The 15629-nt window shown below is 46.4% G+C and overlaps 1 protein-coding gene across 1 annotated transcript in view; it reads right to left on the bottom strand.

Moving 5' to 3' along the window:
* The window catches only part of DCDC2C (doublecortin domain containing 2C), a 123208-nt gene that overhangs the window by 68897 nt on the left and 38682 nt on the right, over positions 1-15629 (bottom strand). The window contains exons 7-9 of the mRNA XM_088026159.1: positions 15203-15329; positions 6456-6556; positions 4202-4211 (exon numbers count right to left, since the gene is read on the bottom strand). Coding sequence (XP_087882285.1) covers positions 4202-4211; positions 6456-6556; positions 15203-15329 — 238 coding nt within the window. The remainder of the gene's footprint in view (positions 1-4201; positions 4212-6455; positions 6557-15202; positions 15330-15629) is intronic.

Below are 15629 nucleotides of genomic sequence, written 5' to 3'. Positions count from 1 at the left end.
GGGCAGAAGCCAAGAGAGGCCCAGGAGAGGGGAGGGGTTGGAGACAGTGCGGGAGGAGGGACCCTCCCTCCAAGGACTGGGAGACACGGAGTTGCACAAAGGCAGGAGGCCAAGGGAGGGATCATTCTGGTTATAATCGGCTTGCTTCCAGCACGTGTACCATCCGGCCAGGAGGATTCGAGTTCAATCCACCCAGAAAAGGGTGAACAAATACCTGACAGCATAAGACCCTTGAGGGGCTCGGAGGAGACGGCAAAGCCGGGAGAAGGCGGGACGGGCACACCCACCGTGCAGACCAGAAATTAGTGTGCAGATCCTGCGGTTGCCTGGCCCCCAGCCAGTCCTCACCTGGCTCCTCGCTAAAAGAAAATCCTATCTCAGGCGCTAGCCACACAATTCAGAAGAGCCTGGGCCCCTTTCCAGACACCGGATGCTGACACTGGTTGGTCTACACCACCAAAGGCCCATTGCCTCTCCCCAGCTACTGACAAGGACGAGGCAGACACATGGCGTAGATTTCGGGAGGGTCCCTGGGAAAGACTTTTCTCACTACTTGAAAAGGCCACAGGGAAGGAAATGGTCTCTCCATTCTTCTGGTCAGCGTTCATGTGTCTCAGTGTACCACCCAGAGCAGAGGCAAACATCTTGGAGACCGTGAGGAAACAAGGCTGAGGCCAGAAGTTGGCGTGCAGAGGGAGGTGGGCAGGGCAACGCCAGCAACTGGGTCCTCAGTGACCTGGCCGAGCCGATGAGCCGGCCGACCCTGTGAGCTCCCGTCACACAGGAGGCCTCCAGACTTGTGTTACATGGCCTGGCCTGATATGCGTTCCTTATGTGTAAGCCACGTTCCTGCAGCTTTCTGTTCTTTCCAGCTAGAAGCACCCTAACAGATACAGTACTAATTATGCTTTTTAATTTATTCATTGAAGTGAGCACCCCAAGGACCTTTGTTAGCTTAGTCCGAGTTACTCCATGCTCCTAAAAGTGCCAAAGCTTTAAAGCTCCATTATGTTTTTTCTAATTAAACAATTCAGAGATTACACAAATTTAGACTTCTCCTAATTAGTCCAAATTATTTTGGTTTTACTTTAGTTTGTGTCTTATTTTTAGCTCCTTCTCTAGAGTGAAATGAATTACAGTTGAGGTGCATTGCTCCGGTTGCTACAGGGAATCTAAGTAAAGTAAATCTCTTCTACACTGTCTCCTGGGGGCTCTGAAAAATCACTGCAATTCAGTAGATGTCAGAACTAGACCCAGTCTTGGACGCCTGGGTGGCTCAGTCATTGGGCGTCTGCCTTCGTCTCGGGTTGTGATCCCAGAGTCCTGGGATCGAGCCCCGCGTCGGGCTCCCTGCTCGGGAGGGCTGTTTCTCCCTCTTCTACCGCCTCTGCTTGTGTTCCCTCTCTCGCTGTCTCTCTCTGTCTGTCAAATACATAAATAAATAAATCTTAAAAGAAAAAAAAAAAAAGGACTAGACCCAGTCTTCTATGATTTCAGTCAGTCCACCCTTCCCATTCACGGACAGGACATGCCCAGCACCTGTTGGGGAATGACAACCCAATGGTACGCTAGTAGAATAGAATTGGTGAGAAATGCTAAACTGTACCCCCACCCCAGAAAAAAATCAAAGATCAGAGTCCAGAACTACACAGAGCCCACTATTCTAGGTACTTTTCTGTCTTTTTATAGAGTTTATGAAAATAAACATAAACTTAAGTCTGGCATAAGACATTGCCTTTGTGAAAAATGTGTACTCTAAATCAAGTAGAATTTTAACATCAATGTTTGAATATCTGGGTGCCAGTTTTGTATAGATTGTAAGAGTTAAGAAATGTTTCCTTAACACTGGGGCATAATAACTCAGGACTTTGAAATGAAAGCTGGTGTAAAAATTTGCCTCTCCCGGAGAATTAAAGCTGATAGAGCATCTCTCTTTTAAACCTCCACTGAAGACCTGTTGACAGAAATGTTGGCAAGGGGACACGTTATGTGCTACTAAAAGCAAAGAGAAACAAAAAACATTGAAAATAAATTATAATTTCTTAAAAACAAAAGCGCAAAGGGAGACAATGTAGCATAGGAAGAAAGAAAAGGCGAGTAAAGATCAACTACAATCCACGTCCAGAGAGACGACCACCAGCACAACACTTCGTAACATCCACAGTCTCTCCCTGTCCCTTCTGCTGTATTTCCCACATACCATGCTTTCCGTCCTGGTCAGGAGACACCTGGTTCAGGACAAATAGGGTTCAGTGACGTTGAAACTTCACTAGTGATGACACATGTAAGCAAGATCACACAGTTAACTGAGAAGAGCATCTCTGACCTGGCACCACGATTTCATGCCTCTCATGAGCCAAAGACAGACATCAGTGGAATTCTATGAGCGTCTCAATGCCAAGTGGAGGAAAGCTCAAGGATGAGCCAGGAACCCTGGATGTAAGAAGGTGCCTTCAACACGGGCAGGAAGAAGGGGCTGTACAGAAGCCAAGGACAACTGTCTCCATTGGGAGAAAACCAAGAGACAGAAGGTGGAGGATAGAAACAGTGGTGTGTATCGCTGGAAGTACAAATCGATTTTTGTGAGTAAATCACAAAGAAAACAACTGGAAGACAGGACCACAGAAATAGGGGCATTTTAGGAATCAGAACACGGGTCAAAATGCACAGTTGACAGTCATCTTGCCCTGCCAGGGACAGCGATGCCCAAAGCAGCCATGGCCTCTCCTCACCGCTGTTTCTGAAACTCCCTGCCCCACATTCCAACCCCCCCATCCTCCCCTCTCTGCACAGCAATGAGAGATCCTCAAACCGACTTAAAAGCACAGGGAAGTTTCTAGCCCTTGGAACACAGGAAAGATTAAAGGCCGCACAGTGTGAGTCTTGCTCATCACCACAAGAAGTGGGCATTCCATGATGTCACCTACCAGAAGCAAAGGACAGCCCACCTGCTCTAGTCATCAAAACTTTAACCTGGAGTCATCACTCAGCGATGGCAGCTCAGCGACAGGTAGCGATGTTGCCGTGGTAAACAGAGCGGCCTCCAGCCTGTGTTTGCCCCTCACTGATGTTCCTGCCTTCTGCCGACAACAGGTGCCATCAACTGCAAATGAGTACTCGCCACTGCAACTATCCCCTCGGTTTGGAGGATGCCCGATTCTTGAGGTGCCCCTCACCGGTCTAGGCTGGACTCCAAATTCATAAATTGATTGCTTGGGATGTTATATTTTGTAACACTGTGTCTTTACAGCAACACTGAAATAAAGACAAGGTGATGCCACAAGCATAAGAAATAACATTGTGACATCGTCAGGCTCGCCCACAGGTTAAAACCAGTTACCTGAAAACATGAGCAAAGTACTCCAGGTTATTATAAAAGCCTACACCATCACCAAATAGTTTAACACTAAGGCCAGACCCTCCTTCATTAATGGACTGGGAAGTCCTAAGGGCATCTTCCCCTCCTCCCACAAGGAAACCAGTAACCCCAACACGCACCAGAGCTCACCCAGCGCACAGACACAGAAGTTAGACAAACACACGGTTCTCCAGGTATGTGGGCCACTTTGATGCGGAACCCCACCCAGGCCAGGGCTGCCAGTCATAGAGCGCCCATCCCCTGCGCTGAGGACCCCGCCCAGGGAACCTGCCAAACCACATCCTGCTCTCCCTGCTCCACAAGACCACCTTCTTCCCTCCCCAGGGCAGAAAAAAAAATCCTTGGATTCTGCATGCTGGCAGGGCCTACACTGTGTTTCATGGGGATCCTAAAAGGAAAACCATTCCTGGGGGAGGAAATCAGAGTTAACCTAAAAGCTTAAACATTATTGTAATTTTGGGACTTCTCTGAAACATGGAATATGCTAACGCACACTGTGGTTCCCTGAGGGACAGATGGGAAAAATAGTGCTTCCCAAACATAAATGACCACAGGGACCTTGTTTTCAAAGATGCAGAACTCAGTCTGCAGACTTGGTCTATCTACAAGAATTTCACTTCAGCCTGCTGTGCCTTGCATTCATTTATCCAATCACCCAGGATTTTCTTGCATCTATTCAATGGGACTTAATGAGCATGTGCTGAGCCCCTGCTGGGTGTCAGGAAATGGCACAGTGGGAGAACACCTCCCCAGGTGTGCGGTGCCCCCACGCCTCACTCAGCTCCTCCAGCCCCTCATCTCTGGCCCCCGCAGGTGCAGCACGTCTTTGTCTCTGCTCACACTCACACACACACACAATGTCACAGGAGGGGTGCTGGCCTAGCCCCCACTCCTCTCGTCTTAATGTCCATTTATGCAGCCATAGCTGGGAGTCCCATTGTCTCCTTGTCCTTCAAAGCTGCAGAACTTGCTTTAATACCGTCCCCTGACAATTAGGACGCACTGAGGATGCAACCAGGATGCAACTCAATGCACTGAGACATCAGCTCTCCCTGGTGTGCAGGAGAATGGTCAGACAGAAAGCAGCACAGCAGCGGTTCTTTCTGGTTCTTTCTGAACACCCCCCGGCCTCCCCCGCTAGGTGGCCTGGCTCTCCTCCTCTCTGCCCACCTCTCCCACCCTTCCTGACTCCCCTCCCCTGGGCCTCTCCCTCCCACTACACACCCTTCTGGGGAACCCCTCTCACCACACAACCTCGAATACAATGGAAATTAACTCCAGCAACAGAAACTCATGAGTATGTTTATTGATCACAATTATGAAAATAGTATTTGTGACACTAGGGTTTTACTTGTATTAAAAACTTGCATCAGACACTCATGGTCCACAATCCAGAACAATAACATATCAAGGACAATAATCAACATTGGAGGAGGAGCGGGGGGGGGTGTTAATTTTTGGTATAAAAGTAACTGCCTAAAATATCCTAACTTATTTATTATAAAAATTCTTAAATGTACAATAAAAATATAGTGTTAGTTTGGGTTTTAAGAGAAAATTAAATCTTTTGATCATTTCTCAACACGTCAAGGAAAAGAATAAATAATATCACTAGCAATTTGGAAAATACAACGAGACACAATGGGAAAGTGCTCAAAATGCTCAAGGAAGTGGCTAGTGCCTTTACATGGTCCGTCACACCTCGTCATATTATCGAGGGAAAGGAACGTAGCAGAAGTTAATAATAAAGTGAGAAAATTAACAGTGACTGATTTTCAAAAGAGGAGCCAAAAGCTTGCTGTCATCTGGGTTTGGCGCTCTGGAACCACAAACTCAGCACAGGGGCCAAGCCTATGTCAGAGGGATAAAAATGGTACCCAAATGCAGACATTGAACTTTTACAGAACATACATTCTTTTCTCAAGAACTAACAATTAGAAATGTGCTTCTAGGGACACCTGGGTGGCTCAGTCGGTGAAACAACTGCCTTCAGCTCAGGTCGTGATCTCAGGGTCCTGGGATCGAGATCTACATCCGGCTCCCCGCTCAGTGGGGAGTCTGCTTCTCCCTCTGCCCTTCACCCTGCTCCTGCTCTCTCGCTCTCTCTAATAAACAAATAAAATCTTTAAAAAAAAAAAAAAAAGAAAGAAATGTGTTTCTAGTGTTTTCAGGTAGATTCTGTGGACAAAGCCATGCAGTTCAGAGCTCACCTACCCACCTGCCCTTTGCAGGAGCAGGGGTTGAGGCCAGAGACCCCTGGAGACGTGATCTGCCCTCTGGGCAGGCGAGGGGCATAAGGCCCCTGTACTTCTGCTCCTGTCCAGGCTGAGGCTGCCCCTCACACCTCATCCACTTCCCCTGGACCTTCCTCAGACTCCACGTCTCTGTGAGCCCGAAGGAAGGAAGGAGAGAGGTGGTCCACCGTGCACCGGGCCTTGGACCAGGGACTCACACATGCATTACTTCACTTAGCCCCACACGAACCTGCCCAGTGGCACCATGCCCATCGCATGGATAAGGAGATGGGGGTTCAGAGGTCAGAAAGCCAGGCAATGGAAGACCCATGAGTCCCCACCACATCACCCGATGCACCACTCATTCCATCACCCTGTCATCCCACCGATGATCACTAAGGGCCTCCTCCCTGCCAGGAACTGTGCCAGGACAAGGGTGACTACAGTGAGCACAGCAGTCCGACCCCTTCCTTGTAGGGGGGAAAGGGACAGCAATCACGTCACAACAAGGCTAACGATGCTGTCACAGACCGTGACAACTGCTCAGAACAGTCCTCAAAGCAGAAGAACTCACCAGGGAGAAGGGCAGGCAGGAAGGATGGGGAAGGACAGGAAGTGGAAGGAGATGGGGTCTCTGAGCCCATCACGACCATGGTGACAGCCTCTGGGGGTCATCCTGCATAGGACCTGAAGGATGAGCAATACCTGACCAGAGGGGCATAGAATGTGCTAGAGGCTGGGCGCGCGTGGGGGAGGGGAGGAGGAGGAGGCTGCAGGCAGGCGGGGCTGAAGCAGCTGAATCCGAAGGTGGTAGGCCCGGTCCTGCAACACCTGCTACCCACCTGGTCCACAGGCACCTCCACCTGCACTTCCTTGTCCTCTTTGACTTCCGAGGCTCCCTGGGCTTCTGTGGGAGGAGTCTGGGCTTTATACACGTCACCTTCTGGAGGAAAACAGCACAAACAGGTTTTCAAGCCAACGTCCACTGCACATTTTTCTGGCCCAAACGAAAGTCGAGGCTCGGCATCCTGTGAGCTGCCGGTGTCGTGTGCAGGCAGCCAGCCCCAGGGTTCTGAGTCCCAGCATGGGGTCCCCCACTGCCCTTGCTTCTGCCTCCATGTCTGCACTGATGGTCATCTCTGTGTCCTACCCGCCACGGGACTCAGTCCCAGAGATGAAACACACTGATCGCCTGGCAAACGTGTGTCCAGTCAAAACAGAAATAACTACAAAGCAACCTGCCAGACACCAAAATAGTATTCTGAGGACATGTACCTTGATTACTTCAAAATTACTTCAAATTACTTTAAAATTACTTATTTTGAAGGAATGAACAAAATGAGTTTTAACCCACGAGGTGTTAAAATTGCACACTGTAGTCTACTAAGTCGACAGATAAAAATCATCTAATCAGCATTACAATTGGATGTCTTACATGCTTATAAAATCCCAAGGTTCTTGAAAACCTTATCCTCATGCTGACAAGACTAGGTGACAGTAAAAGAAACAGAAGAAGCCAGCCACTTCCCTCAACCCCCAGAGGATGTCACCACGGTGGTGATGGGCTCAGTGACCCCAGTTCCTTCCACTTCTTCTTGCCCTTCCCCGCCCTTCCTGGCCCTCAGCCCCAGAAGGACCATTGCACAGCCCTTGACGGAAGGGACAAACGTAAGAAGAAGGCAGAGGGCAGCATCCATCCGGACCCCGCAGGGTGCCAAGCCCTCCTCTGTTTGCTTGACACTTAACACTCACACAAGCCTCTGTCAACCCTTCCACGCCCATTTGTTTGTAGATAAGGAGTGTGCCGAGGGCCCCACACTCGGGAACACGCTCGGGAACACGCTCGGGGCCACACTTGGGAATACGCTTGGGAGGGCGTAGCTGGAACCTGGGCGCCGGCACACTGCACTGCTTCCTGGAGGGAAGGTAGGATGCATGCCGGGCAGCCCCAGCCATGTTGGACAGGCTTTGCCAAGAAGAAAATTTTACACACACTGATTAAAATCTCTATTATGTTGATAGAGCATCTCAGGGACTATAGGTTCAATAGACTCTGGTCTTTGGCCCATCCTGGCCATGGTCAGGTTGCATCAGCACACTGTGTCGGCCGCACCCACCAGGCAGGAGCAGTGTGAGTGCCCTCTATCCAGACCAGGGCCTGGCGCACAGCCGGACAACACCATCATCTCTGGTGGGAAGGCCCAACAGGGGCGGGGAGCAGGAGAGAAGCACAGGGAGACAGTCAAGATGTCACCTGGAAAGCAGCAAAGAGTTCCCAGGAAGCTGAGAGACAATCAGAGCACAAAGAGGAAAAGCCGGACTCGCTGTGCGTGGGGAGTGCCAAGGAAGGGAAAGGCTTTAACAAAAATGACTTCCCTGAATTGTTGGATGCTGCAGCGAATCAAAGGGGAGCCCTCCTTCCCCTGGTCCTGGCCTCTGCATCAGCAGCCACCACCAGCAAAGCGACTGTGCTACACGCTGATGGGACTCGAGGTGGCCAGCTCCCAGCAGGGCTCCACAGAATAGAAGCAGGAGCAGAACACGTATTTTTTTTTAATTATTTCATTTTACAAGAGGCGCGGCAAGATGGCGGAGGAGTGGAGACCTGGATTCCTGGTCCCAGGAATTCAGCTGGATAGGGATCCAACCATTCTGAACACCTACGAACTCAACAGGAGATCGAAGATAAGAAGAGTAATAACACTCTGAACAGAAAAGCGACCACTTACTGGAAGGTAGGACGTGCGGAGAAGTGAATCCGAGGCGATATTCGGGAGGATAGACGGCGGGGGAGGGGGCCTCCGTCGGCCGCTTCTGGCAAGTGCTAGAGCCGCGGAGCACAAAATCGGACCTTTTAGAAGTCGGCTCCGCGGAGGGACGTCGCTCCAGTGGCTAAGCGGGGGGTGGAACCCTCGCGGGACAGTGGGGTCTCAGGACCCTCGGGGTCACAGAAAGACCGGGGGTGCCTGAGTGCGGCAGAGCTCCCAGGGATCGGAGCGGGGAAGCCGGCTGCAGAGACGGAGCCGAGGCGCGGGCTCTCAGCTCGGGGTGGCCATAAACTGTGATCCGCGGCCCAGTCGGGCCACTGCTCCTCCAGCAGGGACCCAACAAGCGGCAGAGCCGGGGAGACTCCCCTTCCTCCCCCGGGAGGAGCGGCGCGGGAGCGCACCGCAGGGATCTGCTGGGTTTGGAGACTCCACACGGGGTCCGGTGCCAGAGATAGAAATGCTCGGTCACAGGCCGGGTGAGCACGGAGTGCGGCCGGAGACCGGGGACACGGGAGTGACTGCTTTTCTCTGGGGGCGCACTGAGGAGCGGGGCCCCGAGTTCTCGGCTCCTCCGGGCAGAGGTTGGGAGGCCACCATTTTCACTCTCATCTTCCAAAGCTGTACCGAGAGCTTGCAGGGAACAAAAGCTCCTGAGAGCAAACCCGAGCAGCTTGCTTAGCCTGGACCGACAAGGGCGGGGCAATTCCGCCTCCGGCAAAGACATTTGGGAACCACGTCAACAGGCCCCTCCCCCAGAAGATCAGTAAGAACAGCCAGCAAGCCAAGACCAAGTTTACCGATCAAGGAGAACGGGAGAACTCCAGCGGTAGGGGAATACTGCACATAGAATCCAGGGCTTTTTTACCATGATTCTTTAGTCTTTCAAAGTTAATTTTTTTAACTGTCTTTTATTTTTTTTGAATTTTACTTTTTCCCTTTTTCAACCAGCATCTTATCAATCCCTTTTTTAAAAAACATTTTATTTTTTAATTTTTAGACTGATATTCTATCCCTTGATAGTAGTTACCCTTAGTTTTGGCATATATATATATAAGTTGTTCTCTCTTTAAAATTTTGAGGTACAGTTTCTTCTAACAGTTCAAAATATACCCTATCTCTAGTGCATGGCTTTGTTCTAGTCTCCTGTCTGATCACATTCTCTCCCCTTTTTTTTTCTTTTTTAAATACTCTTCTTTCTTTTTTCAAGCAACTTATCAATTCCTTTTATAAAATTGTTTATAATTTACATCTTTACATCATATTCCATCCCTTCATCATATTAACCCTTATTTTTGTACATATTTAAGTTTTTCTTTCTTTAAGATTTTGGGAGGCACTTTCTTCTAAAAGACCAAAATACGCCCAAAATCTAGTGCATGGCACAGATCTATGCACCAGCCTGATCATATTTGCTCATATTCTGGGTTTTTTTGTTTTGTTCTGTTTTTGTTTCTTTTTATCTTTTTCTTTTTCCTTTTTTTTTTTCTTCTTCTTTTTTCTTTCTTTCCCTCTCTTTGCCCCCACTTTCAGGTCTTTTCTGATTGTTTAGAGTATATTTTCTGGGGACATTGTTACCCTGTTAGCATTTTGTTCTCTCACTGATCTATTCTCCTCTGGACAAAATAACAAGATGGAAAAAAATCACCTCAATGAAAAGAACAAGAGGCAGGACCCACTGCCAGGGACCTACTCAATACGGACATTAGGACAATGTCGGAACTAGAGTTCAGAATGATGATTTTAAAGATACTAGCTGGGCTTGAAAAAAGCATGGAAGTTATTAGAGACACCCTTCCTGGAGAAATAAAAGAACTAAAATCTAACCAAGTCGAAATCAAAAAAGCTATTAATGAGGTGCAATCAAAAATGGGGGCGCTAACTGCTAGGATAAATGAGGCAGAAGAGAGAATCAGTGATATAGAAGACCAAATGATGGAAAATAAAGAAGCTGAGAAAAAGAGAGATAAACAACTACTGGATCACGAGGGCAGAATTCGAGAGATAAGCGATATGATAAGACGAAACAACATTAGAATAATTGGGATCCCAGAAGAAGAAGAAAGAGAGAGGGGGGCAGAAGGTATATTGGAGCAAATTAGAGCAGAGAACTTCCCTAATGTGGGGAAGGAAACAGGCATCAAAATCCAGGAGGCACAGAGAACCCCTCTCAAAATCAATAAAAATAGGTCAACACTCCAACATCTAATAGTAAAACTTACGAGTCTCAGAGACAAAGAGAAAATCCTGAAAGCAGCTCGGGAGAAGAGATCTGTAACCTACAATGGTAGAAACATTAGATTGGCAACAGACCTATCCACAGAGACCTGGAGGCCAGAAAGGACTGGCATGATATCTTCAGAGCACTAAAGGAGAAAAATATGCAGCCAAGAATACTATATCCAGCTAGGCTGTCACTGAAAATTGAAGGAGAGATAAAAAGCTTCCAGGAAAAACAAAAACTAAAAGAATTTGCAAACACAAAATGAGCCCTACAAGAAATATTGAAAGGGGTCCTCTAAGCAAAGAGAGAGCCTAAAAGCAACATAGACCAGAAAGGAACACAGACAATATACAGTGACAGTCACCGTACAGGCAATACAATGGCACTAAATTCATATCTTTCAATAGTTACCCTGAATGTAATTGGGCTAAATGCCCCAATCAAAAGACACAGGCTATCAGATGGGATTAAAAAAACAAGACCCATCGATATGCTGTCTGCAAGAGACTCATTTGAGACCCAAAAACACCCCCAATTGAAAGTGAGGGGGTGGAAAACCATTTACCATGCTAATGGACACCAAAGGAAAGCTGGGGTGGCAATCCTTCTATCAGACAAATTAGATTTTAAAACAAAGACTGTGATAAGAGATGAGGAAGGACACTATATCCTACTTAAAGGGTCTATCCAACAAGAAGATCTAACAATTGTAAATACCTATGCCCCTAACATGGGAGCAGCCAATTATATAAGGCAATTAATAACCAAAGCAAAGAAACATATTGACAAGAATACAATAATAGTGGGGGACTTTAACACCCCCCTGACTGAAATGGACAGATCATCTAAGCAAAAGATCAACAAGGAAAGAAAGACTTTAAATGACACACTGGACCAAATGGACTTCACAGACATATTCAGAACATTCCATCCCAAGCGATGGAATAAACATTCTTCTCTAGTGCCCATGGAACATTCTCCAGAACAGATCACATCCTAGGTCACAAATCAGCCTCCAACCAGTACCAAAAGATTGGGGTCATTCCCGGCATATTTTCAGACCACAATGCTTTGAAACTAGAACTCATCACAAGAAGAAAGTTGGAAGGAACTCAAATACATGGAGGCTAAGAGCATCCTACTAAAGAATGAATGGGTCGACCAGGAAATTAAAGGAAAATTTAGGGCACCTGGGTGGCTCAGTTGGTTAAGCGACTGCCTTCGGCTCAGGTCATGATCCTGGAGTCCCGGGATCGAGTCCCACATCGGGCTCCCTGCTCAGCAAGGAGCCTGCTTCTCCCTCTAACCTTCCCCCCTCTCATGTACTCTCTCTCTCTCTCTCATTCTTACTCTCTCAAAATAAATAAATAAATCTTTAAAAAAAAAGGAGAATTTTAAAAAATTCATGGAAACGAATGAAAATGAAAACATAATTGTTCAAAATCTTTGGGATGCAGCAAAGGCAGTCCTAAGAGGAAAGCATATACTAATACAAACCTTTGTCAAGAAACAAGAAAGGTCTCAAATACACAACCGAACCCTACACCTAAAGGAGCTGGAGAAAGAACAGCAAATAAAGTCTAAACCCAGCAGGACAAGAGAAATAAGAAAGATCAGAGCAGAAATCAATGAAATAGAAACAAAAAGAATACTAGAACACATTAACAAAACTAGGAGCTGGTTCTTTGGAAGAATTAATAAGATTGATAACCCCTGGCCAGACTTATCAAAAAGAAAAGAGAAATGACCCAAATAAATAAAATCATGAATGAAAGAGGAGAGATCCCAACCAACACCAAAGAAATACAATTATAAGAACATATTATGAGCAACTCTATGCCAGCAAATTAGATAACCTGGAAGAAATGGGTGCATTCCTAGAGATGTATCAACGACCAAAGCTGAACCAGGAAGAAATAGAAAACCTGAACAGACCTATAACCACTAAGGAAATTGAAGCAGTCATCAAAAATCTCCCAACAAACAAAAGCCCAGGGCCAGATGGCTTCCCAGGGGAATTCTACCAAACATTTCAAGATGAATTAATACCTATTCTCCTGAAACTGTTCCAAAAAATAGAAATGGAAGGAAAATGTCCAAACTCATTTTATGAGGCCACCATTACCTTGATCCCCAAACCAGACAAAGACCCCATCAAAAAGGAGATTTACAGACCAATATTCTTGATGAGCACGGATGCAAAAATTCTCAACAAAATACTAGCCAATAGGATCCAAAAGTACATTTAAAGGATTATTCACCACGACCAAGTGGGACTTATCCCTGGGCTACGAGGTTGGTTCAACATCTGCAAATCAATCAATGTGATAACAATACATTAATAAAAGAAAGAACAAGAACCATATGATCCTCTCAAGAGATGCAGAAAAAGCATTTGACAAAGTACAGCATCCTTTCTTGATCAAAACTCTTCAGAGTATAGGGATAGAGGGTACATACCTCAATATCATAAAAGCCATCTATGAAAAACCCACAGCAAATATCATTCTCAATGGGGAAAAACTGAGAGCTTTCCCCCTAAGGTCCAGAACACGGCAGGGATGTCCATTATCACCACTGCTATTCAACATAGTATTAGAAGTCCTAGCCACAGCAATCAGACAACACAAAGAAATCAAAGGCATCCAGATCGGCAAAGAAGAGGTCGAACTCTCACTCTCTGCAGATGATATGATACTGTATGTGGAAAACCCAAAAGACTCCACCCCAAAACTGCTAGAACTCATACAGTAATTCAGTAGAGTGGCAGGATATAAAATCAATGCAGAGAAATCAGTGGCATTCCTACACACCAATAACAAGACAGAAGAGAGACAAATTAAGGAGTCGATCCCATTTACAATTGCACCCAAAACCATAAGATACCTAGGAATCAATCTAACCAAAGAGGCAAAGAATCTGTACTCAGAAAACTATAAAATACTCATGAAAGAAATTGAGGAAGACACAAAGAAATGGAAAAACGTTCCATGCTCATGGATTGGAAGAACAAACATTGTGAAGATGTCAATGCTACCTAGAGCAATCTACACATTCAATGCAATCCCCATCAAAATACCATGCAGTTTTTTTCAAAGAAATGGAACAAAGAATCCTAAAATTTGTATGGAATCAGAAAAGACCCCAAATAGCCAGAGGAATGTTGAAAAAGAAAAGCAAAGCTGGCGGCATCACAATTCTGGACTTCCAGCTCTATTCCAAAGCTGTCATCATCAAGACAGTATGGTACTGGCACAAAAACAGACACATAGATCAATGGAACAGAATCGAGAGCCAAGATGTCCATCGACAGATGAATGGATAAAAAGAGGTGGTTTAGGGCACCTGGGTGGCTCAGTTGGTTAAGCGACTGCCTTCGGCTCAGGTCATGATCCCAAAATCCCGGGATCGAGTCCCACATCAGGCTCCCTGCTCAGAAGGGAATCTGCTTCTCCCTCTGACCCTACCCCCTCTTGGGCTCTCTCTCTCTCACTCTCTCTCTCAAATAAATAAATAAAATCTTTAAAAAAAAATAACAAGAGGTGGTATATATATATATACAATGGAATATTATGCAGCCATCAAAAGGAATGAGATCTTGCCATTTGCAACGACGTGGATGGAACTGGAGGGTGTTATGCTGAGGGAAATAAGTCAATCAGAGAAAGACATGTATCATATGACCTCACTGATAGGAGGAATTCTTAATCTCAGGAAACAAACTGAGGGTTGCTGGAGTGGTGGGGGGTGGGAGGGATGGGGTGGCTGGGTGATAGACATTGGGGAGGGTATGTGCTACGGTGAGCGCTGTGAATTGTGTAAGACTCTTGAATCACAGACCTGTACCTCTGAAACAAATAATAGATTATATGTTAAAAAAAAGAAGAAGAAGAAGATAACAGGAAGGGGAAAATGAAGGGGGGGAAATCGGAGGGGGAGACGAACCATGAGAGACGATGGACTCTGAGAAACAAACTGAGGGTTCTGGAGGGGAGGGGGTTGGGGGGATGGGTTAGCCTGGTGATGGGTATTAAGGAGGGCATGTACTGCATGGAGCATTGGGTGTTATATGCAAACAATGAATCATGGAACACTACATCAAAAACTAATGATGTAATGTATGGTGATTAACATAACATAATAAAAAAATGCTACTTTTTCTATTAAAAAAAAAAGTAAACCCAAACAATTCAGGTGGATTTGAGTTTCATGTTTTCTTCCAAAGGCTGATTTGTTCGCAGGTTGTTTGCTGCGTCACTGGCCTTATGGGAGAGCACGCCCACCCAGATGTTCACAGAGAGGATAGAATTCCTGCATCGATCTGGGAGGGCTTCTTCGGTGGAGAAGCCTATTGCCTTCGCCACTGGGATTTTGTTTCTCTCCTCTCACTACCACGACCCCTGGAGTTGAATGTCTCATTAATAAATCAGATCGTCACAAGTGAAGTTTTAAAATCAGACAGTTACAAGCCGTATCTTTGCAGTATGAAACTGGCCTGGAAACACACACACACACACACACACACACACACACACACACACACACATCCTTCAAATGGTAGCACTTTTTAATGCCCACAGCCAAATGAAATTCACATTACCTGCGCTGCTTTGCATTAAAGGTTCTTCTAGTGTTTTCTTCTTTCCCTCTTTGGCATAAAAAACAGAATCCTGTTCCTTCTGGGGAATGTTGTTGTATTTATGAGGTTCTTTTCCTTTGGAATCCTCCTAAGGTACAAATTAAGAATAAAAAGTATGTGAGGAACAGCAGTGTACCATGAGGTTTTTTTTTTTAAAGATTTTATTTATTTATTTGACAGAGTGAGACACAGCGAGAGAGGGAACACAAGCAGGGGGAGTGGGAGAGGGAGAAGCAGGCTTCCCGCCAAGCAGGGAGCCCGATGCGGGGCTGAATTCCAGGACCCTGGGAACATGACCTGAGCTGAAGGCAGACGCTTAAGGACTGAGCCACCCAGGCACCCCAAAAATCACTGTTTTCAACACCTACCAAACTATTCCCACTGGAAC

This window comes from Eumetopias jubatus, unplaced genomic scaffold (genome assembly GCF_037043125.1).
Source record: "Eumetopias jubatus isolate StellerSeaLion01/CBP00866 unplaced genomic scaffold, mEumJub1_p1.0 scaffold_9, whole genome shotgun sequence".
Lineage (NCBI taxonomy): Eukaryota > Metazoa > Chordata > Mammalia > Carnivora > Otariidae > Eumetopias > Eumetopias jubatus.
This window is presented reverse-complemented; position numbering and strand designations above follow the sequence as displayed.